A 24,761-nucleotide genomic window follows, 5' to 3' on the forward strand; every position below is an offset into this window, starting at 1 on the left:
GGGGTTGGATCACTACGAACAGCAGCCTAAAGTTAATTGGAGACCATTGTGGTCTCTCTCAAACAGTTCAGCATGTTTTTGTTAAATTGCAAGAAATAGGCATGACTAAAGAGAGAAGGGATTTGTTCAAGCAGTTGGGGAAATTAGGGGTTTCTTCTTTTTCTTTGTAAACTTTGTGCAGTTTTGTGACCCACAGGCGGAGAAGAAGATAATGATATTTTACATTCCACAGTTTATATTATGGGATATATTCCTAATGTAGCCTACGCAATTAATGTTTTTCGACCTGTAGATGGCAGCAACACGCTTCAGCTCGTCTAGTCTGCCAGAAATCACAGCGAAGAAGAAGAAGATGGTGAGCAATGGGGGTTTTATTTTGAAAGTTCTGACCAGAAGTCCTATGTATATTTATTCTGTCTGGCTTGACACAGGTTCCCGTCCAACCCCTCCTTCAACCCGACGGGAGAGCACGCCGAGGTGACGGAGCCTCCCAGTCCCGCCTGGTGCAGAGGGACCGGGGACTGCGCACTGCTTCCCCCACCGGACCGGCTGCACGCACGGGAACAAGCCGGGATGGCGTCGCTCAGCGTCGGGCTGCATCTCAGCCGCAAGCGGGGAGCCACCAGGAGCGGAGCTGTGGAGAGGAGGAACCTGCTCACAGTATGCAGGTGGGAAATTCACACTGAGCTCTTGATAGTGGCTGTCAGTGTCACAGACATGAGGATGAAAGAGCTACTGCAGCGTTGGGTGGGTGATTTTTGATGGCAGAGATTGGTTAATTAACACTTCAAAACAGCGCATGTAGCCTACTGCCTTTGTTTGAGGTTAGCTGAACTAAGGTAGATTTAAACCCCTGCCACCCTCCTCAATTAAAACATGATTTAATATGTCTAAAATAGGGAAACGCATACAAATTAAATGGAAAAAGTGCATCTATGCCTGCTGGATAAGTTGCATTGAAATATTATCTAACCAAGTGACTGTCTTCAGACATTCTGAAATTTTTAGCATCACATTGATCTCTGAAATCTAAGACTCACTGGTCCAATAGCAGTTCATTTCTGTAGGAACAGAAGCTGATGTCTAATGTGGTCATGATGGGGAAATATCTCTCTCCTGCATGCTGTTTATACTCTGTACTGAGAGCATCCGAAGTACCTACATTACTCTCTCTCTCTCTCTCTCTCTCTCTCTCTCTCTCTCTCTCTTCTCTCCCTCTCACTCACTCTCACACAGACACATAGTCACCACCAGCAGCATCCACAAGCCTTAATTAAAGATTCATGCAATCACATTTCAGTTCCCACTCAGTATACTGTAGGTGTATGGGTTGCATTCATGAATGATAAGTTGGGCAAGAGAGAGAGAGAGAGAGAGAGAGAGAGAGAGAGAGAGAGAGAGAGAGAGAGAGAGAGAGAGAGAGAGAGAGAGAGAGAGAGAGAGAGAGAGAGAGAGTGAGAGAGAGAGAGAGAGAGAGAGAGAGAGAGAGAGAGAGAGAGAGAGAGAGAGAGAGATTCTCCAGTATGTAATGGCCTATCTCTCTTGGGTTTAATGAATGCATGGCAGGCTCCACTCCTCATACACAGTGTAGTCATGAGTTATCAGTGCATTGGCTTGACACAATGACAGAAATGCCCAGTGTAATTCAGCATAGACTAAAATAGAATCTGACTTGATGGAAGTTTGGTTGGTTGACTACAGTAAAGCCGCTATAGTCTGCACACAGGTGTCACCCATATGTCAGTGTTTTTGTTCGGGGGAATGAAAAGGACTCTGCTGTGAGTATTGATCTGCGGTCCTCTCAGTGTGCTGGGAGATGTCATTTATACTGACATTCAGCCTGGTTCATCTGAGACAGAAGCAGAGGAGGAGGAGGGGTTAGAGAAAAGGAAAACATGGAGGTGTAGCTTTATTTTGGCACCAAATACATCCACAATCCAAAAATGAAAAAGCAAGTTCAAAATGCACCACCTGTGCTGGAACACTGTTCATCCTTGTGGGGATGAGTCCAACAGATTTACAAAAGAACGAACATCCTTTCCAGGCTCCGGGACATGTGGCTGTGCTTCTTCTGTCAACGTCAACTGAAGCACACAGATGTAATTAGGCACAGGTGCGCCTCGCTGACCAGCTGGTCCGCTGCCGGCTCTCTCTCCGCTTCCCAAACAACCATCAACTCCCCGATTTGCTACTAGGAGAAGAAGGAAAAGAGTGAAAAGAGAGACGACAAAAGGGCATCATGAGTGGAGAAAGAGTAAAGTAGAGCGTTGGAGTGAAAAACAAGGAGTGAAAGAAAAACAGGATAAAGTGTGTGTGTGTGTGTGGGGGGGGGGGGCAGTGAGCTTTACTGGGACGTGAGCATTCGATCAGCACTGGAACTAAGTGTGGAGTAGGAAGGAGAGCTGCTATTGTATTTGCAATAGCCTTTAATACAACTACAAAATACAATAAAACACAGTGACACACTGCCCATTAATATCCATTAGATGTTTCATCTCATGCTCTCCTTGTGTTCTTTTGGTAATGGTTATAGAGAGCATACTACCACAGTTGTGAGGCATTTTCTGTACTTCTGTGTACTTATCGCTGTGGAGAGAGAGAGATTCTGTGGTGGTAAATTGAATTTATGAAATAATTTCATAACCCATTTTGGCCGTTGAGCAGCTGTGCCATCACACAGATTAATACTGCAGACACTAACTCCATACTCCATCATAAGCCCTGCTGCTCTCAGCCCTTGGGCTGCATGTGAGACAGAAGGATGAAGCTAACTTTACTGATGAAACCTTGCTCTTCATGAAGTTTTGTTCTAACCTTTATAGGGACTGTAAACATTTCATTATCTTTTTTGTCTTCTCATATATAGTCATAGGTGTTTATGTTAGTTAACTTTTCCTTTGTTTCTTTGAGGATTTCAGTTTTCCTGTGTTGCATATGACTAGGTTTTAAGGGTGTGTGTGAATGCTTGAAAGAGGTAAGAATTGAAGAGATAAGTTCAGTACTTTGAAGAGAGGGATGGGTCTAAATGGCTTCGTAGAAATAGAGCTGTTTTAAAAGCATCAGACAGGTGACGCACACTGTGTGTTTACCTTTATCAAGACCCGGTTCTCCCTCATGGAAAAAGCTGAAATTCGGGTTTTTACCTCTTTTCACAGGAAGCACAGGCCCTGTGGTCACATTGCTGCTAAGCAACGCTTGTGCGTGTGTGTGTGTGTGAGAGAGATACTGAAGTCAAACTACTCAGTTGTTGACTTAAAGGGCTACACACAGTTTGGCAGAATTTGCAGAGCATACACACACACACACACACACACACACACACCGACACACATGCAACCTTGTCCATTAACTCTCCTTGCTGCCTAATTAACTGAAGCCAGATTAGGCAGAGTCGGTGCACATGACTGTCATGGTGGGCAGCACAACTCAACTCAATGACTGGTTTCATCCCAGAAGGTTAATCAAAGCCTCATTACAACGTTAGACGCCTGATGTGTTTATTCCCTTGCCTGTTAATTGGCGACACTAATGTTAAGCACTGAGTAATAAAATGAACAACACAATGTTTGTCTTGTGATGACGATATGATGATCGTTCTTCTGCTTTTCTCTTCTTCTTCTTATTTTTATTATGATTAATGTTTTTACCAATGTAAAATGGTCACAAACGTCTGTAAGAAAACAAGGTGAAGTGAGATAAGCATTCCTAGTAGCTTGATACAAGTATGTTAGTGTAGTGTGTGTGTGTGTGTGTCTCCTAATGCTTCCAGATCTGTGACTCACTCTGGCATGATGCAGTGACAAGGGAGGTAGTGTTCATCATGGACACTTAGATGGCAGTGCAGAAAAGTTAATTATATGTGGATACCTCTCTCACGCATTTAGGCTAAAGGTTAAATGATTAAATTAATGTTCTCCAGATATTTACCCTGATAATAATGTTGTTGTTGTTTTTTGTGTCCAGGTTTTCAGTGAAGACTCTGCTTGACCGCTCCTGTTTTGAGACAATAGATGACTCGTCTCCAGAGTTCACTAACTTTGTTTCCATCCTGGAGCATATCCTCAGCCACCGGCTCAAAGGTAGAAACACACAAGCAACCCCCTTGTCGCACACCCACAGACACACACACACAGGCACACAAAGATACGCAGCATGAGCTACATTCACCTCAAACACACATATATCAAACACAGGTATGCAACATTAAAGCTGTAGTAGCCAAGATTTTTATGTAAAAATATACCTGTCTCATCAGTCTAAAATCAAAAGAAGAAGAAGGAGTGTGCAGTTTACATCACATTAACATGATCTCTGGGTAATGAAGTCCTTCAAACTTTAAAAAATTCAAGCAGTTGTCTGTCTCTGCCACTTGTCAAAGTACGAAGTTGCCCAGTGCAGCTTTAACATACAGATTGGAGACGGATTCTTGCTTGCACATACTGTAAGTTTATGCTGAGTCTCTGCCACTGTCTTCTTCTCTCAGGTCAGACAACGTGGTTTGGCTACGAGAGTCCTCGCAGTTTCTGGGATTACATGAGAGTCGCCTGCAGTAAAGTCGCTCACAGCTGTATCCGAAGCATCGAAAGCATGGAGAATGTGCGATCATCTAGAGCCAAGGTGAGCATGAGCGGGTGTGAAAGCACATGAGCGCAGGACAGGCCCAAACCATCATGGGGTCTTGGCTTGAAGCCCATTAGACTTATTCACCTGCAGCAGAGGGGAGAGAAAAACACTCAGATCTTCAAAACAGTACAAAGTTAAACATATACAAACACTGCATTTGCAGTTTTAAAGGTTCTTTGATTTGACCAAAAAGTGAAAGGTAATGGCAACATTAGTATATACATATAGTATTTGATACACTTACAGTACACACACACATTATGCAGACTCAGACATTCATGGCTTCAGCTTAGTTTGTATTATCCCTTTTAGAAATGAACAAAGGGGACACGCAGCCCAAAATGTTAAGAACACACATGCTGACAAAAACGTGACTCAGTCTTACCCCTTGGATAAAAGAGCACTCAACAAAAGCTAACTTTGTTCTGAAAACCCTCTGTAGATCAGAACAAGCAACAAGGAAAGGGAACGACATGCACACACACACACACACACACACACACACATACACACACACACACACACACACACACACACACACACACACACACACACACATCAAGAAGTCGAATTTTCGGGAATCACAAAAAGCAGTCTTATCTTCAGTCTGACAACCAGCCACTTTTGAAATTATACATTTGACTTTTTAATGAACTTCCTCTGCTTTTCAGTCATGAGACCTGCTGAGCATACAAATGATGGTGCAAGCTTTTAATTCAAGATAATTAATGAAAGTACCAGGACAGGTTTGACATGGTTTCTATGCGACTTGAGTGATTAACAGCCTTGTTGTGGTTTCAGAGATTCCATCAGGAGCGTTGCATACTTTGATACTGGACCTCAGCTTATTATTATCCTGTGCAGAGTCTTACTAGTTGTCTATTTAGATAATATAAGGCACCGTGAAGATGTAGCAGTAGGTAGAGGATATCGGCTAAATATTTCTCTCTCTCTCGCTCTCTGTTTGTTGTGTCTGTAGGGCAGGGCGTGGATCAGGGTGGTGCTGATGGAGAAAAGACTGTCAGAATACATCTCCTCCGCACTGAGGGACTTCAAAACCACCAGGTCTTGTTGTGGCTCACAATTTCCCCTCATCCCCCTCATTAAATTCAACCCAATTACAGAAGTTTCATCAAAGCAAGTGTGGGTTCAGAAGGGTTTCTCTCACTCCAGTGTACTGCGGTGGTACTCAGCTAGTTTAGACCTTCTGTCAGCACAAGTCTCTCCTCACACCTGACCTCGAGCAGTCAGTCATCACACATCCTGCAGCTGCTCCAGCCGGCACCGAATGTCTGCTCCACTTTCCGATTTTTCCAGGTAGCGGACCAGAAAAGTGTGAGTTGCGTGAGCTCTGATAATGTGTTTACATGTGTTGGCTGCAGGAGGTTCTATGAGGACGGAGCGATTATGCTGGGAGAGGAGGCGGGGCTGTTGGCAGACACGCTCATCGGGCTCAACACCATCGACTTCAGGTACAAACCTCGCTCTGCTGTTTCTTACTGGAGCTCATCAGTCCTGCTTTCTCTCTCTGCTGTTCTGTCAGTGTGGAGTTTTCTCTGAATTCAATGCATTTGCAAGGAGTCATCAAATGATGATCGCCCCACTATTGTGCCAATTTTGAGGTTGAGGCTTTACTATTAGTAGAGGTGCCCAGAGATTGCACATGGGATATTATGTCAGCAGCTGCACTTCTTTATTCAAATACATTATCCATAATATACCAGATTATATATTGTGTTTACAATACTTCTTCAACAAAATAATAATTTCTTAAATTATAAACTGATAGTAATCGCTGCAGTATGGCTCAAATTATTGAGCTGGTGCTCCAAACTGAAATAAAATCACAAAGGGCCTTGGAAATTCTTTAAAAAAATAGTAGAAACTTTACCATGGTAGTTGAGGTCACATCACTGGCACGGTCATTCTAGATGGAATAAAACTGGGGGTGCTCAGGACAAAATGACACATCATCAGACCCCCCTGTCATTATACATGTCATTTCATGTGTCTCACACAGTCATATACAGGGGATACAGAGGTTTGATCTTCCATCCATGCCATCAGTGTGTCCTCTCTCTCTCTTTAGCTTCTGTCTGAAAGGCGAGGGTCTGGACGGCAGCTGCCCCGCTGTGATCGACTACACACCTTACCTGAAGTTCACTCAGAAGTATGTGAGGCCTAATGAGTCCCGTAACACAGTTCATCATCAGTATACAACATTGTGTCTACCGATATGCTCTCTGTGCTCATCTGAGGTCTCTCCCTCTTCACCCTCGTTCCCTGCGCAGTGCAGACAGCATCAGCAGCGACGAGGAGGAGATGCGGACGCTGGGGAGCAGCGGCAGTGAGAGCAGCACTCCTGACAAAATGGCCACCGCTGCCTCCATCTTCACTGAGCAGAGCAGCTTGGTTAGCAAGTGCAAACGCCTTGAGCAGAAGTATCGCATGGCACTGGAGCAGAAGGTAGCACCTGTGTGTGTGTGTGTGTGTGTGTGTGTTTCATGCGAGTGTGACATTGGGATAAATAACTGCACTGAGTGACAGAGGTGGGTAATGTATGCCAGTGTGACATTTTCTTTGCGTGATGTCTGAACAGTAATTAGGGGCTTGAATTGTTAAATGTCAGGATGAGTGTGTTCTGTGAAGGATCGTGTTGTCTGACACAGACACACACGGAGCTTGACATTTATCTCTTGCATACGACAAATCCCCAATGTTTCCGACACGCTCCTGTCCTCTGTTGCTTCAGTTGTTATTCAATATGATGAAACTACCATAAAGTCTCTTCTTTCTACTTTATTCTTTTGCTTTGAGCGAAAAGTATGAGTTCAGATGCAGAAAATGAGGTGAAAGCAAAGCGATCCCTTCACGGCATGAAACAAGCAGGTGAAAAACGGAGTGTGTGTTTGTATGCGTCAGGGTTACCTGGAGGAGCTGGTTCGTCTGCGAGAAGCCCAGCTGTCTGAGGCTGCGTCTCATAACAAAGCTCTTCAACAGAGCCTGGCAGACACACACCTCTCCCACACACTGGAAAAGGAACAGCTTGAATACATCATACTGGAGCTACAGGACCAACTGTGAGTTCATTCTGTTCTCTGTACATGTGTGTGTGTGTGTGTGTTTGGGTTTGTGAGATCGCAGAAGATTGGGTGGAGAGCACATTGCAGCAGATCCAGCTGTGAATTTGACATTCAGGACACAGTGAGAGGCCTTGATGATGCAGGTGGTTGTTATTTGTGTGTGTTGATGAATCAGCACACTGTCTCTGGCCAGAGGAAAAGCTGGACCAGCGTTGCATCTTTTAATTAATGTTGTAATCAGCGGGAGATCTCTCTGTGATCAATATTTTAGTGTGGGCTATATAAGATCTGTGATGCGGATTTGTGTCACAGTCCCTGGAGATGAAGCTGCAGTGTGAAGCCAGTGATCAGTGAGTGGTATGGATGCTTTAGACACAGCAGATGGAGGGAAGAGAGTAGTGACACAGAGAGTGAGGCATTGACAGTTACTGAGAGACCAGGAGAGTGAGATGCAGTGACAGTGACCATAGGCAGAGAAACGGTGACAGTGTATGACAAACAGGGAACGTGTTGGGGGGGGGGAGATAAAGGTGAAAGAGTGATGACAGAGGGGGAATACGCCAGACAGAAAGTGTTGGATTGGGGGAATTTTTAAAGAAAGGATGACAGATCTCTGTCCTTGAGAAATCTCTTTGTGTTTGAGGACATTTGGGCTTATAAGGCAGCTCAGTGTTTTTGCCAGGGGTTTGTAGGAGTGTTAGGCTGCAGAGACTGGAGACGGGAGGTGGTTGACAGATTTTTATTTTGTTTGGTCTTTGTTTCTGTTGTTTTGTCGTTGTTTTTTGTGTATGTTTTTGGTCTGGTCTTCCAACTTTTTGCTTACCTTGTGTATCCAAGAAGAAATGGGCCATGACTGTGTACACACACTTTATTTGGTCAATAAAGGGATGTTAACTGTCAACTCTCCGTCTTCGTTCGTCTGTCTCACCTTCAGGACAGTGCTTAAGAACAATGATTTGCGGTCCAGACAGGAGTTGACAGCCCATCTGACCAATCAGTGGCCGTCTCCTGACGCTTTGGATGCGAATGCTGTTGCCTTGGACACACTCCTGTACAGGAAGAGGACAGGACAGTGGGAGGAGTATGTGGATGGGTTGTCACCCCCAGCTTCCATGTTTAGTTTGGTTGTGCATGATCTTTATTGTCCTCTGTCCTCTCTATGCAGGAAGAGTTTCCAGAGTCTGGAGCAGCTGTCCGCTGACATGAGCCTCTCCCAGACTTCTCTAGAACCGTCACACACACTCAGCCTGGAGACCAGGCCAGCCAGCGCACACTGGCCCCACCACGGTACGTCTGTTTCTGCAGGCATGTACTGGGTCTGGGTCTGGGTCTGGGTTCCTATGCATGTCTGGCAAGCCTGGAAATGTATGGGGAAAGAATTAGCTAATCTCCAGGTCTTGAAAAGCTTGGAAATGACTCTAAAAAGTTAGGAAAGGTATGGAAAAATATAGTTGTACTGTCCTGATTATACAATACATTTTCTTTGCACATTGTTTTCATACGACTACACATTTTCTGTCCTCTCACATATTCTGGTATTTGTTGCTGTAAAAAATAATCTTCATTTATAGAGTGATATGACAGTTAGTAGGTGCGAAATCTGTCCGTGTAAATCATACTGACCAAAATTTTCAAATTAAATCAAGAAATTAAGTTCTGGAAAAAGTTTTGTTGCTGAAACTGTGTAGGAACCCTGTGCTTTACAGGAAGAGCTCCACCCCTGATATGAATATTAACCCTGTGCACCGTGTCATTCAGGTAAAGAGGAGACTCCATCTCTTCGAGGTCTGTGTGGCTCCCTGACCTCGGTAGCCAGCTACAAGTCTCTGGCCAGCCTGAAGTCCAGTGAGTGTTTGGCCAGTCCCACCACAGAGATCAGCAGCCCGGGCCTCACCCCTTCCTAGGGGGCAGAGAGCCAGACAGCAGATAACCAGGTCCAGACAATCCAAGAACTTTCTGAATATAGATAATATTGGTTCACTGTTTGTTTGCATTCTGTATGTAGAGTCCAGAGCTTTAAGAGGGGGAAGCTTGGAAATCTGAAATCAGAGGTACAAGTTGAGAATCTGGTGTAGCATGTTCCTTGAATTGTGTTCGAACTCTGACCAGCTCCAGCAGTCGTGTCTCACTAACGTACCTTTCAATTGAAACACTGCTCAGAGGACCTTGTAAGCGTAGATATGTGTTTGATTTGTTTGGTATGGTTTGTCTGTGTTTTCATCTATAGACCATCACTTTCAGTTTCCTTTCTTTTAGCTGCTCTGATAAGTGGGAAGTTGATTTCGGGGTTAACATGTCACTTTACAGTACTGAGAAGACACAGCAATGAACGCATGTGTCTTCAGAAGATTTAAGTTTTCACTACTCTCAAGAAGAAAAGAGTTTGACAGGAGAATATAGCATGTCGTGATACCATGAGAAAACAAAAACACTAAATGTTGGTCTATGTTCTGTCTCTTTCCAATGATTCTCATTGCTAATCGTTTCTTGTAGTTGAAAGGCTCCTTTCATATTGTCTGAGCTATTACTTCATAAGTCTGCTGCCATATATAGTTTCTTGAAATAGTTTCTTTTTATCTGTGCTCGTTGCTTTGATTTATGAATGTACCTGCACATTTTGTCAGCATTTTATCAGTGTTATGTTATCAGTGTTACGCATCATGCAGTATCACGTTGTTTTGTTCTCAGGTAACCATCACTATGATAAATGTTCACCCTGCCATTCTGGGTTTTAACTTTAAGTTTAGCTTTATCAAACACAGACGAGTGTGTTCTTATTCCCTTTAATTCGCAAAATGCAGTATTCACTTTTTAAGGCTAGTTACCACAAATGGGTCATTCCAAATATTCTATGTAATGAACACTGTTAGGACTCAGTAATGAATAGATCACCCTGCAACTGGCAACTTGATCAGATGAACAGATATTTGAGAATGAGAAATGAGTGCATTTGCAGAATATCAGTACTGTTTAATTTATATCATGTGACTGGGTTGATGACTAGCCGTGTTCCTCAACGGTGAACTCATAACCTTACTATTTGCCTTTAGCTCATTCCAGCAGTCATTTGCACATACAGCAGATGTTTTATGGTTATTTTTGCCTTTTTACCCTTCATTTTGAATAAACTCTGTACTTGCCAAAACAGCAAGACTACTGTATTGATTGACATTTGAGTCTCTTGTTCAGATCCAAAAGGTGTGGCGAAACCTTGTTAAAAACTGCCTTTGTACAAATAGTCAAGGGTCACAGTCTAAGCAATCTATGCTGTGCTCTACAGTTGTTCATATGAGGTTTGAGTCGCTCATAATGTAATGAATCAAATAATGAAAAGATGGTTAAATAAATGAAATCAGGCATGAATTGAAGAATTGAAAATTTCAGCTATATTTTCATTTTGCATTAATCACACAATTTGTCACAGTTGATGGGTTTAAGGAATAGGAAGCATCAGTCGTATGTGCTGGGACAAACTGGGTTCACTAATTATTCCAAAGTGAGATTCTTGTAAAGCTCAAAAAGACAAAACCTTCATAAGTGCTTTCCACATAAACTCAATTGGCACGATGGAAGTGTGTCTCTCTCACACACAGAGAGACAGAACACAGGATTGGGAGTGTTAGTGCAAAAGAGACGATTTCGATCATTTCTAGGGGGAAAGGGCACAACAACTTGGACCGACACAGAGGAACACAGCATAGGAGACTGATCTCACATCTCTAGTGTAAAGGACTCCAGGCACAGTGTGCATGACTACACATCCCAGTGACACACACACGTGGGACTTGGAACAATTACGTCTTAACAAAACAAAACTTTGGCTGCCATCTGCTGGCCGTTCTGTTACACGCACTTCACCGCATGTCATTTCAACACTGATATAATGAAAAATATTTTTTTCAGTCGTATGTACAGGATCTAGCAATACAAATCAAGGAAGGAATTCTGAAAAAATGTAATATTAAATTACACATTTTACTATCATATCTTGCTATATAATAAAAGCTTTTAGATTAAGATAAATTTGTGTCATCTATAATCTCCTGCAAGCAAAAAAAACAACAAAAAACAGAATTTGCTCAGCAGTTTCTATGTTTTCATTATCTTCCATTTCTGTCTGTATTTTTGATATGGCAACACTAGCCTTTTCCTTCCAGGTAAAGGCTAGTGCTGGCCGTATTGCTGGTTTACTCTGGGTTGGAGAAATTCAACACTCTGGAGAGCCATCAGGTGTTACTGGTCTGCAGCGGCCCCAGGGTTCTCTCCTGGTTGTGCTTGCGGAAAAAGGCCTTCCCAAACTCATAGGTGCTGATCATAATGGCACAGGCTGGGGCCACTTTGATCAGCCGGGGCAGGAAACCTGGCAGAGAGACGAAGGATGGGAGGAGGAGGAGAGGTTGTGTGTCATTTCACAAAATGAAACTAAAACAATTCACAAAGGTTTCACAGGTGAGCAGCATGAACCGTCTACCTGCAAACAGTCCACCAACGCCATTCTGGGCCACAATCCTACTCATCACACTGAGGGTGGAGGAGGAGGCTCGACTCGACACTGACAAGACACAGAGACACCGGTCAGCATGAAATACTCCTCAACTCATTCAACAACTGACTATTAATCTACAACGTTTGCAATCTTCAGAAGCCATAACCAATTAGAACTAAACAAGACACAGAGTATAAGAACAAAATATAGCATAACAAATAATGCCATAATTACAATTCATTGCTTGTAGCTCTCCAAGCTCCACCTGTCTTCTAGTTTTGACAACATCAAAAGGTAATGTTGCTATGGAGGCAACCTGAAAGAAATGTACAAATGAATGAGGAAACAATAAATGCTTGTTTACTAGGGCCGGGCGACATCGTTTATTGTCTTTCAGTGGAATCATATTGTGACGATAAGGTCATTTTGGGATATCGTGACACAATTTTGCTGATTAAATTGATGACAACAAGCTAATTTTATTTTAAAAATCTGACAAAATGAGGTATGAAAAATTTCAGGTTTGTTTGACATCACACCTAACATTACCATTCGGTCCAATGGGATGAACATGAATTTGACTAACGTGAAAATCGGGAAAAAATCGATCAAAACATGATTATCGTGGTATTGATTTCAACCATATCGCCCAGCCCTATTGTTTACTTATGATTTGTGATATCTTCTGTCCTCTAGCTCTGTCAAATAGAAAAAAACTTTACTGAGTAATCAGATATCCTCATCTACAGGATGCCTAAAAGCATGAATGGTGTTCAGTTTCAGAGGAGAGAGGCACTTACCGAGCCCGACACCGCTCCAGATATGAAGGTGATGGCGAGCGTGGGCTCCCTGGTGTTTTGGCGCTCACACAGCCAGCTCTTGCCCCTCTCATAGTTGTACCAGTACATGGCTGAGAAGGGCACGTCTCTGAGCAGCGTGGGCCCCCAGCCCCTCCACAGAGACAGCCAGCCTTCTGCCTCCACCGCTGAGCGAATACAGTCAGTCAGCTCCCTGTACGACTGTTTCTGAGACTGCAGCTTAGTGCGGATCAGCTCCAGAGGGCTGATTACTGTCACAGAGCCCACTGACACACACAGAGAGAACGACACTTCAGATAACCAGGGCAGAGAATAACGTTGATTGACTGGTCATGAACTCAAATGAATGGTATACATGAAATATTGCTATGAATTGAGTTTACCAAACGTGAAATGTTCGCATATGCAATTCTGATACTAATGACTCAAAAGAAGTCTTTTCTCCTAGTACGTTTTTCTTAAATCACAATTTTTCTTTTGATTAAAAATAAAAAAATAAATCACAAGGCTCAAGAGAAGCAGATAAACAGATGTTAAACCTATTGTTACAGTCAAAAAAATCTCTGTGAGTGCTTGAATGTGTCCTGGTTTGGTGATGGGACAGCAGTCGGCTCACCTCTGGCGATAGCTCCTGCCAGGAGAGGAGCCTCCTGAGCGCGCTCGCCCATCCTGACCCTCAAGGCCGCGCACAGCTGGTCGTAACACGTGAAATAGATCACAGTAGCCGGGACTGCCATCACACTGGAGATATCACATATGAAATACCATAAACTTTGCTGCCATCAAACTTCTGCTTTGACATTCCAGTCAGGCAAAGGTCAGAAAACCACTAAAAGAATACAAACTCAAAGTCACTAACAGCATGATTTAGCAAAGATCCAAAATTGCTCTTACCATACCACTTAAGTCAAACATCAGTCTTTGAGAACAATTCATGTGGCTTTCCACTAATTGGTACAACCTCAAGAGGAAAGCACCCGTAACAAGTGCATCAGCTATAGGCGATGACTGCTGGATGACATTCGACCAACCACATTAGCTGCAGCTGAGCATAACTCAGCCTTAGGGGAGAGTAGGCAGGATGAATTGTAATGAGGGAATAAAATAGAAGCACCAGACTTCACACTTACAGGGTTGGAGGGAGACCACTCCATAAGGATTTGATTCCTTCACGATGTACTATCTTGACAAAGGCATCCTGCAGAGACAGAGACGGCTCAATGTAACGAGGCATGGTGTTCGGCAGCCATGGGTTTTGAATCACAATACAGCTGTTCAGGTCTACTTTACACATTTGACCAAGAATAGGCTCTATGAATATGGGCAGAGATTAGTGCCAGTGGACACTGAATCTGAATTGCATTCATTTGAATTTTTGATGCTATAACCGAACAGTACCAGTAAAACAAACACACCTCAAGCTAGCCACAGTCACCAAAATCCCAAAAGTCTCAGAGACTTTGAAATTGAATTCTAAGAACTGAATTTGAAAGAATATCGAGGGTTGAATTTTTACCTCAGTCTAGTTTATAATAAAAGTTGAAAGCAATAATGATCAAATTCAAACCATTACATTCAGCTTCAAAGTTGACAATACAAATTCAAATTCTGCAATTCAGATAATTGTTGCATACAATTTCTGTTTAAGCATCAAGAATTCAAATTAATGCAATTCAAATTCAGTTTCTGCTGGTACTAATTTCTGCCCATAATATCAGCCACTGCAGTACTAATGCAGGACAGAACCATGACCAAAAACTTCTGCCCACTACTGTAGACCTATATATCTTATCTTATTACAGTGAACAGTGACTGGGGACAGACAACAGCTGTGTGAGGCAGGAAGTGTGTATGGGAGGGTGGGTGAAATGTTTACCAGAGTGCCATTGAAATGTCCACGGGCTTTGTACCACGCCTTGGAGTTGCCGTTTTCACACACACATATGTGGTCCATCAGTCCATTGCAGTAGACAAAGCATTTTCCTGGGCAATAATGAGAAACATTTGTAGATTACTTAAATATACTGTAGCTGTAACTTATGAGGCCATATAATAATGATAATAAACCAATGCATTTCGTTTGTACCTTTGGGGAAGGGATTTTTCTGTGCTTGAAGTCTGATCTTCACAACATCCAATGGTGTGACTGAAAACAGCAAAAATTCACGATTAGTTTCCACTACAACTTTATCTCCACAAATGTTGCCAAATCTGATTTCTCTGTAACCTGGGTGACTAATGTATTATAATACATCTAAGTTTAAACCTTTATTTAGACTATTACTATGTCAGGTATCAGTGTCACTCAAGATACTGCAAGTGCGCATGAGCTTTGCATTGTTTGAAGAAAATATATGCCAGATGTGAATTTGGGGATCTCACCAAACAGTGATGTGAGGATGGCTCCAGAGCAGGACGCCACCATCTGCTGGAGTGGAGTAATGCCATCTCTGGCTACTGGAGCAGAGCTTTGACCACTCATAATGATGCCTACATAAAACACAAAGACACAGTTCAACATTAGACTTCATTTAATATTTAGTTAGGATATGATTATGCGTGTGCCAAATTAGCCAAGCTGTGTCTACAGTAGCTAGATAGTTACAGCGTTAGTAACGTTACTTTCATTTTGGTGCGTGACGTTGTAGCACGCTCTGGCTAACTTAGCTAAATTCCTACCTGCTAAAGCTCTTCACCATCAACAAACTCTTCCATGAACACACACATCCCTCTCGGTTTTCACTTATTTATTTCCCTAACGGTGGCTAGAGCTGTAGTTACTGTCGTCCTATAGTCTCTCAGAGGGAAACAAATCTAACACATGGTATAGTGGTGTAGTGGGCTAGCCTAGCTAGCTGGTCAATTTACACAACAAACATGACATTTGTTATGCAGTTTTGATTTCAGCAGAGCACATTCTTTCGCATACATTCTTGAATTTCATGTTACGTAAATTGCAATAAAAATTATAGAAGACACTTATATACATCGTATGATAAAAAATAATATTTGAGAAATAGAACTGGAAATTATGGATATACGATTTTTTTGTGTGTGTAGAAACAGCACATTCAAACACAAAGGCAGCTTTACCAATTTCCGGGGTTGCCAAATTTGTAGCGTTCCAGCAAAACTGGACCACTTCTCGTATGTATGTATGTATGTGTTTAAGACCCCTTAAAGGCATGAAAAGACGAATAACAAGGCTCACGAAAGAAAGACAAAATATGTAAGTATTGACGTGGAAATTTAATGACAAAATTGCTGTAACGGTAAGTCGGCAATTTCAGTGCTTTCCAACTCAATGATTTTTACTGGTCAGGAAAGTGTCAAACAAATATGGCAACATTCACTACCCCATTGTATTTGAAGCGGGAAAGGGAATTTTTGTGAAATACCAATTCAAAAAGTTAGGTCTAAACCAGGCTAAACAGTGGAGGGGCTTTTAAAATCGCTTGCTAGTGGGTAGTCGACGGTAGCAAACTTGTGAATGTTTCAGCTGAGCTGTCTACTAGCTTACAAAAGAAGGTAACGTAAACTAAGTAACCGACAAAGTTGTCTGTCGGCTGTTCGGCGAAAGTGACGTTAGCTTACTGTGGACTTGAATCTCTAAATGGCAATCTGCGTTTTAACATAAATTAAATCCCTTTAGAGTTACGGGGCTAACGTTAACCACCATGTCTTACCCTTTTTTTTAGCTGTTAATGTCGAGACACGTGTTTTGTTTAACTCCTTGTTGTCTCCTTACCAGTGAGTTTGTAAATAGCCCTTCTTTGTTTACACATACTGCAGAGCGGAGAGCCAAGGACTTGGGAGATGTTAGCGATTCAAGAGAAGACAAAGTAAGACCTTGGTTTCTCAATGAAAGAGAATAAAATGAAGCCAAGACGCATCCAGAGGCATATCAAACCCAGTTTGCAAGGTACGGTTGTTTTCTCTATTCATAGTATTCTTTTGTGATGCTTATTTTTGTGTTTTATAGCTAAAATTGAGATGCTTATCGTAGCAGTTAACTTGTTTACTCCTCTCTCTTACCCTGTGGCTGTAATGCTTGTCTTTCAGAAAAAGTTGTTGATATTGGTGACAAGTCAACACTGAGCCAGGCTAAGTCGTGTGTGCCCTATCGGTCCTATCCTACACAAGTCAAACCTTTTGCTGGGAGAGTGTTTTACCTGGACCTGCCAGCCAACAGAAAAACAGAGACATTGGAGAATGACATTAAAGAACTGGGAGGGGTGAGAGAAAATCACATTTGCCCTTGGCTGCTCTTTGGTTGTCAGAAAGCCTCTGGTATTACTTCAATGTCAGCTTAACTTGTCTATGATTATGTCACATTACTCTTAGGTTTCAGAAGTATTCATGACACATTTTAAAATTGTTATATTTTCTGCTCAAGATGACATCCTTCCCTGGCAGCCTAATAGGGGAACAATTTTCCTAACACAGTCAGGCCTGTAGTCTCTGTATCTTCCACTGTAGACTTTATCAGACTGCACCTCTCCTCTACTTCCTCCTCTGCACTTTATAGACTGATACTTTTTATCACTAGCACTGTATTATTAGGCTATAGTCTGTGATTGTTTCTCCGGTATTTAGCCATTTAACTGACCCTGTTGCGACTTTATTGTGTGACTACTTGTTATGATTGTGATATGAAAGTGTTCTCTGCTTCTTGCACTCATTGCAAGTCACTTTGAAAGTGATTGGTATGTCTGCAATGTAATATAAATGCTTGTTTTCCTAAGTGATAGCTTTCCTCTCAGACACCTTATCCTAATTTTCTCTTCTCTGCCACTCAGACTGTTGAGAAGTTCTTCAGTAAGGAAATAAAGTATCTGGTATCTAACAAGAAGGAAGCTAGATATGCGCAGTGCTTTAGGCGTGACTCGCCTGTCCCCAGCCCCGACTCTGGACACAGTTCACCTCACCCTCACCCAAACCCACATCGACCCGCGAGCCACAGGGACAACCTCAAAGCTAGGTCTCAGGGCCAAACGGACACTGTGAGTTCACTATCATTGCTCCAGAAGCCACAGTACTGGTATTTTGTATGTTTGTCTCACTTCTTGCAAGTGTTTTATCCATCCGGATTGTTTTTTACAAACAGCAATTAGTGATACAATGTTAATATCAAGATTTTTTTATCTCCTTATTTTGATCTTTCTGGGATTTTTCTGGGCTGTTGAATATTTTTGAAAATGTGCTTTCTTTTTTGTGTCTCTCCACTATTTTGCAGTTTGTCACAAGTCGAGGGAAGTCTCTGGTGGCGAGAGTGGTGAAAGAGCAGGTTTGTTGAGTTGACACTAATGAGTTTACTAAGGCACTCCACACCTAAATGGTATTTTTCAAATGACCCCTTTTGCTTTTCTGTGCTAAGAGACATTTGTTTGTTTTTAGGAGAGGATACAAATGAACAAGATTCTGTCAAATGCTCTGGAGTGGGGTGTGAAAATCCTCTACATAGATGGTATGCTCTAGAGGCGATGTCCACTATAACATTACATTCACTATTGTTTATGTTGTTTATCATTTGAGTGTGTACTGTGCATAAGATGGTGGTTAATTTTTGTATGATTTAGATTTATTCTTTTATTCTGATTGCAGATGTAATGGCATATGTTGAAAAGAAGAAAACAAATGTCACCAACCAGTGTACTGTAACCGCTGCTGTCAAAAAAAGTGTAAGTTTACAGGTTTGTGTTTTGGTTATTATGATAAATCTGATTGATCTGACTTTGTAATTTGTTAGAAATGTTGTTTCTAAGTACTAATTACCGTATTCTTTGTAGGCCAAAGCTGAATGCACAGGAAGGCAAGGCTTTCAGAAATGCAAAGGTAAACGTCTTAACTTGAACTGAACAAGTTTTTAAAAAGCTGTTGAAGAAATGACCCAGTCTGCCTTTTATTTTCACCCTGAAATCTTGTCCTCCTTGTATGCTTACATTTAAAAAGACTACCTGCTTTTTTTTTCACCAGGGGGGCGGATCAGTAAACCTTTTGTTAAGGTTGAGGATTCAAGCAGGTAAGAGCCATTGGTTTAAAAAAAACAAAACAGCTAACATTACCTGTGAAATTGTACCATCTACCTCCTTTTAATTGTTTGCATCTGGGGATTTGTTCAGAATCTTTTGTCAGCATTTTTGGTGATACAAATATGTCATACAGTTTATTTAACAAAATTCCATCCAATTAGCCCAAAAGTACCCCAATTACGCCATTTACAAATTTGCAATACTTGCAATGTAACGTATCAAAACAGAAGTTCCTAGATCTGGGGATTTGGATATGTAGCATTTTCCTTTTCCCTTCTTCAGACACTACCGTCCAATCTACGTTGCTATGCCAAACATGCCTGAGTTTAACCTGAAGACGGTCCCTCCCTGTACTCCGTTTTGTGTGGAGGACAAGGATCATCCTGGGAAGAGACAGCGGGGACAAAGGTATGGTGTCTATTCTCTTCAGTGCTTTTAGGTATCTTGACTTTCATAAGGACTCTAATCTTCTTTGACAGCATCATTTTCTGAAGAATAATAAATACATTAATACATTTTATGACCTCGCTTATCAAGTTTGAACCAAAATTTGACAAAAACCTGTTTACAATGCAAGCTATTTTCTTGTTGATTTGATGCCATTTGTTGACCAACCTGTGGGTTCCTTGGGGACAGAGGGCCGAGTGAGGAGAGGGGACAGGGCAGAGCCAGGAAGAACAGAGACAAGAAACGAGGCGGCTACTGCGAGTGCTGCATGCTCAAATATGACAACCTCACAGTGGTGAGTTTTCAATCCTGTAATTGTTGAAAACAGTCAACATAAAATCGTGCCTATAATGCAGTTATAACTGGTATTACCACATATGCCAAAATACATATAACCTGATCTAATGATTCAGATCCTGTCATTGAGATCACTGTAGAATTCTAGGACACATAAACGGCTTACTGTTGTTTTTCTCAAATAATTACCATGCGTCCATTAAAGATTAGATGGAGTAGGCTTTATGCATTTGAATTTACCACTGTTTGTATTTGGATTACAGCTAGATTAAGTTTTAGCAGGGTGTACAAAGTAAATTGTAGCCTATATAAAAGCAGTGGTCATTGTGGACCAGCGATACAAGATCTGACACCAGGATGCTCCAGTGATCCCACTTCACTGCCCAACCAGAGGGAACGGGGAACAAACCCCATTGCTGATTTTTATTATTATTTTTAGTTTTAACCTTATTATAGGATACACAGATCAGACAAAGGCTGAAGACCTTTTCATCAGAGTCTAGATATGTTTAGACATTATTTTTTGTTATTTGCTAATGTGTCATGAAATGATCTTAGATGACAATATAACTGACGCTGGCAATAGCTGGCAAACTTGCAATTGAGTTTTGAGTTGTAGTATTGAGTTTAGTTTCACGTCAATTTAGCTGTGTGCAGCGAGCTGAATTAATGGTGTTAGTTCAGTTATTTTCCTCTAGCTCATAAGAGATGCATCTGTGTTGGTACAAGACCGAGGGGGGTCTTGTTTTGCTCTGAGATGCAGCGCAGCGTGTGTGTGTGTGTGTGTGTGTGTGTGTCATGAACCAAGTCAAACAAGTCATTCTTGTGAGGAGAACTTTAAACCAAAAAGCACCAAGCTGTCTGTCAGTGCTATTTCTCAAGTTCGAGGAGATGGCAAGCTCAGCCTGGTACTTCAGTAGGTGAAAATTAGCCCGGTTGTGCTGAGTAGTTCAAGTTAATATCAGGGAAACACCGCTCATAGTAAATTTTGTCATTCAATTTAACCTCCATATATGCTCTATATCAGGGAGAATATTTTTGCATTTAGTTGCCTGCAATGTAGAGGAGACTGTGCTCTGCGGCCTCTACTGGACAGCGGGCATTTTATTAATTTTTTTCCAAAATCTGTAAAGATTTCCAATCATTTATCTGGGTGGTTTTTGTTCAGCATCTAAAGAGTGAATGTCACAAGGCCTTCTCCAGGAGTGATGAGTACTTGGTGGTGGACAGACTCGTCTCAACACTGCACTGCAACTTCATCCATATCAAAACCAAAGTTAACAGGTGACTTTTGACATTGCTTTTGCTGATTCCTTCATAATATCCAACTACATGTGTTCTACAACTACAAAATGCATGTGAAGTTCTTTTCCCCAACGTTAGTCTTTATGTTCAGGGCCATTATCATTTATTTTCCTGGTTTCTGTTCCACTTGGCTCATGTCTGATTTTTTTTGTTTCATCTCATTAGGCCAAAGTGCAGCATATCCTCCATTCTTATTGCTCCTGGACCATATGGGAAAACTGAGCAAAGGCATATTGACACTACAGAGACAAAGGAAGAGCAGCAAACCCCCTGGACTGTCCCTGGGTGTGGGGAACTTTCTTTAGGGCACCTTTTAAAAAAACACAGTTCAGTTCCTGTTTCTGCTCCTGTGATCCGCGGTGAGGGTGACAGGAGGAGCTGTGACAACACCTCAGACAAATCCCAGCACAAGCACAAATCTCTCTCGCGTAAACGGCCTTGCAGACAGGATTCCCTGAGTATTCGCACTCATAGAGCAGAGCTGGCTCAAATTCCTAGACCCAAGGCAGAAACAGCCCCCTCTAGAGGTGAATCTTTTACCTCCAATCCAGCTATTCTCTCCAAAGTTCCCCAGGCGCACCCGGAGTGCCACAGGACTCATACAGACAAGAACGGCTCAACCTCACACAACAACAAAGAGGACTTACAGAATGAATTTCCCTCAAATAGCCTTAATGTTACGTCAAGTCGGCATGAAGTGTCTCCCAATATCCAGGATTCTTCATTGAAGGAGTCTACTCAGGACGGACACGTGTTGCCAGAGCAACTGACTGGCGTCTCAGAAAGTGAAGGAGGCAACATTCCTACACAAAGCCACTCTCCGGTCAGGGCGATACGGAGGAGGGTCCGAGTTTACAAACGGAAAAGGCGGAAAGTGGACACACAGCTGACATGTCAGGAACATGCTAAGCCAGGTGACATTCCTGATAACTCCATGCTGAAGCTCTGGCAGCTTTTCCAGTCTAGTGAGGACATGGACTTGGAATTTCGGGGGTTTGAGGACTAGGGAGGGGGCAGAAACTGATGGAATAACCTGGAATGCCATTGGCTTTGCTACTACCACAATTCTACCACTCTGTCATCCCTGGACAAGATTTTTCTTGTCAGCAGAAACAGGTTAAAAGAAGCCAGAATGATGAAAATTTCTCTTATTTCAGATGAAATGCAGCTGGTGATGTGCTATGACATTTCTGCTTGCAGCATAGTATAAGGTCTAAAACTTGAATGAGGTAAACATTTCTTTAAATAACCTATATGAACAATACAACTATCTTTACAGTGCCTGTTAAACACCCCCCCTGAAGGTGAAGGTGACATTGAGTCGTGGGTAATGACCTTTTCTAGCACAGCACCCTTTGATGTCACACCCCACCCCCCACCCCCCGACGTTATGCGCATTTTTTTTTCTTTTGCTGCAAAAAATATTTCAAAATACATTAATTTGGCATTTTTGGTCTAAACTCTACACAAAGTATTGTATCCGAGTAGAGTGGAAATTCATGGATTTTAGCTGGATTCATCTCATCCATGAAAAAAGTAAGTGTCTCTCATATTTTACAATGGTATTCACCGATTTACTCACTTGGGCTGTTATTGCCTCTTGGCCAAAATCATTCTATTCTCTTCAAAATTGCTTTCATTTAGAGCAAAAAAGTGAAGATAAAATGCACTGCTAGTTCCCCCTCTATACATTTATATATAGTTATTTATATATAGTAACCCCATGAACTCGACTCAAATGACATCTGTAAATAAAATGGCAATTCCATGCTAGACTTCTGAAGCAGAAAACACCTGACATCCTAAAATCCCACCAGAAAGTATTGAAGGGACCTGGTATAAGATTGACAGAAAAGAGTATTTTGTGTATATTTTAAGACCAAAAGTTCCCAAATAACTGTATTTTGAACTAATGTTGCAGAAATATGCAAAAAGTCAAGGTGTTGCAGCTGCTGTCTAAATGAAATGTTATGGTGTGTTAATGAATCTCAATGAAAAGTGTTAAATTTCACTGTTTACAGTCTCAGCATGCACAGTCTTTTCCGTTGCATTACTGAATGTCCTTCAGTTAAAGGGAAAGGCAACAGTGGCAGCTTCAGTGGAAACATTTTAACCAAACTACAGTAATCTGGAGGAAGATGACTTGAATCTCCACAGACAGGGAACTGATTGTAATGCATTTTAATGTGAAATGAACTGTAGGTTTCATTTGTGGTACTTGGTATTGTATGTGACATTTTAGGATACATCCTAAGTGCAATTTTCTTGACCTTAGGTCTATGCTTTGTCTGATGCAGTTGCTTTAGTATATTGGTATTGTACAGCTCAGAAAATCTATATCTATATTCAAAATACATGATGGTTTAAACTTGTCTCAGCATTTGTTTGTTTTTCATTCAAATGTGTTTTGATTATGACCTGCTAACTTTACAATGCATCATATTGATGTAATACAAATGAGAAACAGAGATTGCCTACAGTGTATATGTTTCCTCTTCCATAATAATAAAGATGAAATTGGATTTGCTGCTCCTACTCAATATTGATAGAATTACTCCTGGCATAACTGAGGGAGCAATGCATTAGCTTGATAGCTTCTCCCTTATTTGTTTTCCTGCATTTAGGGCATTAGCATAGTGCCCCTGTTCTCCTCACTGCTCTCAAATGGATGCACTGGGTCAAATGGGACTCTCTGTGTCACTAGGAACAAGGCATGAGCAACAACTTGTTCTACGAGGTACAAAGACAGGTGTGCTGCAAATAAAAAGGCACCGCTGAATGCAAACATTACCTTCAAATCCATGCTGTCCCATGGGAGCTCATTACTCAGATTGTAACCTGCCATAATTGGGAGGTGTGATCATGCATTTTCACAGATAGGGTCCAGACTGTGCTATATACCTGCCTGATAAGCCTCTGTAGTGGCTTCAAATGTATTCAAAGTTCCTTTGCTACAGTGGGAAATGACAGTTATAGCCACACAAAAATATTTATTTTCCTTGGTTGAAATACTCATCTAAAGTAAGATGTTTTGAATAAACAAAAAATAAGGCAGGTAAATGTGATTCAAACCAAACAAAAGAACATACCAGAAGTAAGATATAGCCTTGGTTAAAAGATTGTGTCCTGCTTGCAGGTGGAGAAACGCACACAAATCTAACATGTTTTGGCTCATACAGCTTTCGTCAGTGCATATGCCCTTGTAGATCTTTCTAAAATTGTTTTGAGACCCATATTTAAATATATGTGTGTAAAAATATGTGTGTATTAGAAAGTAATCACTGCAATATTCATTAGTAAAGCTCCCTCAGCTACCTTGCCTGTTATCACATATTATTTCCTATTCTTGCATATAGTTTGTTTTTACGATTACTTTGACTCAATAGTCAACAGTCAACTCAACAGTTTTAAAGTGCAAAATTGATACTCCTAATCAAATACATTACACTTTTTTGCAGCAACAGTAGCCCAAAGAAACCCAAAGTGAAAATAGTAGTCATAGTAACCAAAAATACTGCTACTAATTTTCAGTAACTGTGAGTGTCAGCTTTTAATACCATCTGTATTGGCTCCATGTTATCAGAAACAGCCATACAGGCTTTCTAACAGCATTTTATGAAGTGGTGAAGTGATTATAAATAATTGCATTTAATTTGACATGAATTGGAAA

The 24,761-nt window shown here is 41.6% G+C and overlaps 3 protein-coding genes across 5 annotated transcripts; 2 read left to right on the forward strand and 1 right to left on the reverse strand.

Moving 5' to 3' along the window:
• Positions 1 to 573: 573 nt before the first annotated feature.
• rundc3b (RUN domain containing 3b) lies at positions 574 to 10,183 on the forward strand. 2 transcript variants are annotated; one of them, XM_071529258.1, is made up of 11 exons: positions 574 to 668; positions 3,964 to 4,079; positions 4,484 to 4,617; positions 5,603 to 5,688; positions 6,006 to 6,095; positions 6,713 to 6,793; positions 6,915 to 7,089; positions 7,546 to 7,703; positions 8,641 to 8,787; positions 8,872 to 8,993; positions 9,465 to 10,183. In XM_071529258.1, the coding sequence occupies exons 1-11, from the start codon at positions 574 to 576 to the stop codon at positions 9,608 to 9,610; spliced, it is 1,350 nt and encodes a 449-aa protein (XP_071385359.1). In that variant the 3' UTR covers positions 9,611 to 10,183. The 2 variants fall into 2 exon arrangements, with proteins under 2 accessions (XP_071385359.1, XP_071385360.1); XM_071529259.1 differs by lacking the exons at positions 574 to 668; positions 3,964 to 4,079 and having other exon boundaries at positions 4,573 to 4,617; positions 6,009 to 6,095.
• An 82-nt stretch (positions 10,184 to 10,265) lies between these two features.
• On the reverse strand, positions 10,266 to 15,872 carry slc25a40 (solute carrier family 25 member 40). The gene is made up of 10 exons (XM_071529236.1): positions 15,690 to 15,872; positions 15,393 to 15,500; positions 15,097 to 15,156; positions 14,887 to 14,993; positions 14,141 to 14,208; positions 13,627 to 13,751; positions 12,993 to 13,276; positions 12,427 to 12,508; positions 12,178 to 12,258; positions 10,266 to 12,066 (listed from the first exon to the last, which is right to left on the reverse strand). The coding sequence occupies exons 2-10, from the start codon at positions 15,490 to 15,492 to the stop codon at positions 11,933 to 11,935; spliced, it is 1,041 nt and encodes a 346-aa protein (XP_071385337.1). The 5' UTR covers positions 15,493 to 15,500; positions 15,690 to 15,872; the 3' UTR covers positions 10,266 to 11,932.
• Positions 15,873 to 16,171: 299 nt separating this feature from the next.
• dbf4 (DBF4-CDC7 kinase regulatory subunit) lies at positions 16,172 to 23,567 on the forward strand. 2 transcript variants are annotated; one of them, XM_071529265.1, is made up of 13 exons: positions 16,172 to 16,239; positions 16,803 to 16,932; positions 17,073 to 17,245; positions 17,810 to 18,013; positions 18,247 to 18,297; positions 18,408 to 18,477; positions 18,615 to 18,691; positions 18,800 to 18,845; positions 18,987 to 19,032; positions 19,325 to 19,450; positions 19,679 to 19,784; positions 20,955 to 21,070; positions 21,257 to 23,567. In XM_071529265.1, exons 2-13 carry the CDS (start codon positions 16,872 to 16,874, stop codon positions 22,095 to 22,097), a joined length of 1,917 nt encoding a protein of 638 aa, XP_071385366.1. In that variant the 5' UTR covers positions 16,172 to 16,239; positions 16,803 to 16,871; the 3' UTR covers positions 22,098 to 23,567. The 2 variants fall into 2 exon arrangements, with proteins under 2 accessions (XP_071385366.1, XP_071385365.1); XM_071529264.1 differs by lacking the exon at positions 16,172 to 16,239 and adding an exon at positions 16,416 to 16,538.
• Positions 23,568 to 24,761: the final 1,194 nt, after the last annotated feature.

Source organism: Centroberyx affinis, unplaced genomic scaffold (assembly GCF_046629955.1).
Source record: "Centroberyx affinis isolate AG114_WGS23_722 - 3 ecotype Tasmania unplaced genomic scaffold, CSIRO-AGI_Caff_v1 ptg001775l_1, whole genome shotgun sequence".
NCBI lineage: Eukaryota > Metazoa > Chordata > Actinopteri > Beryciformes > Berycidae > Centroberyx > Centroberyx affinis.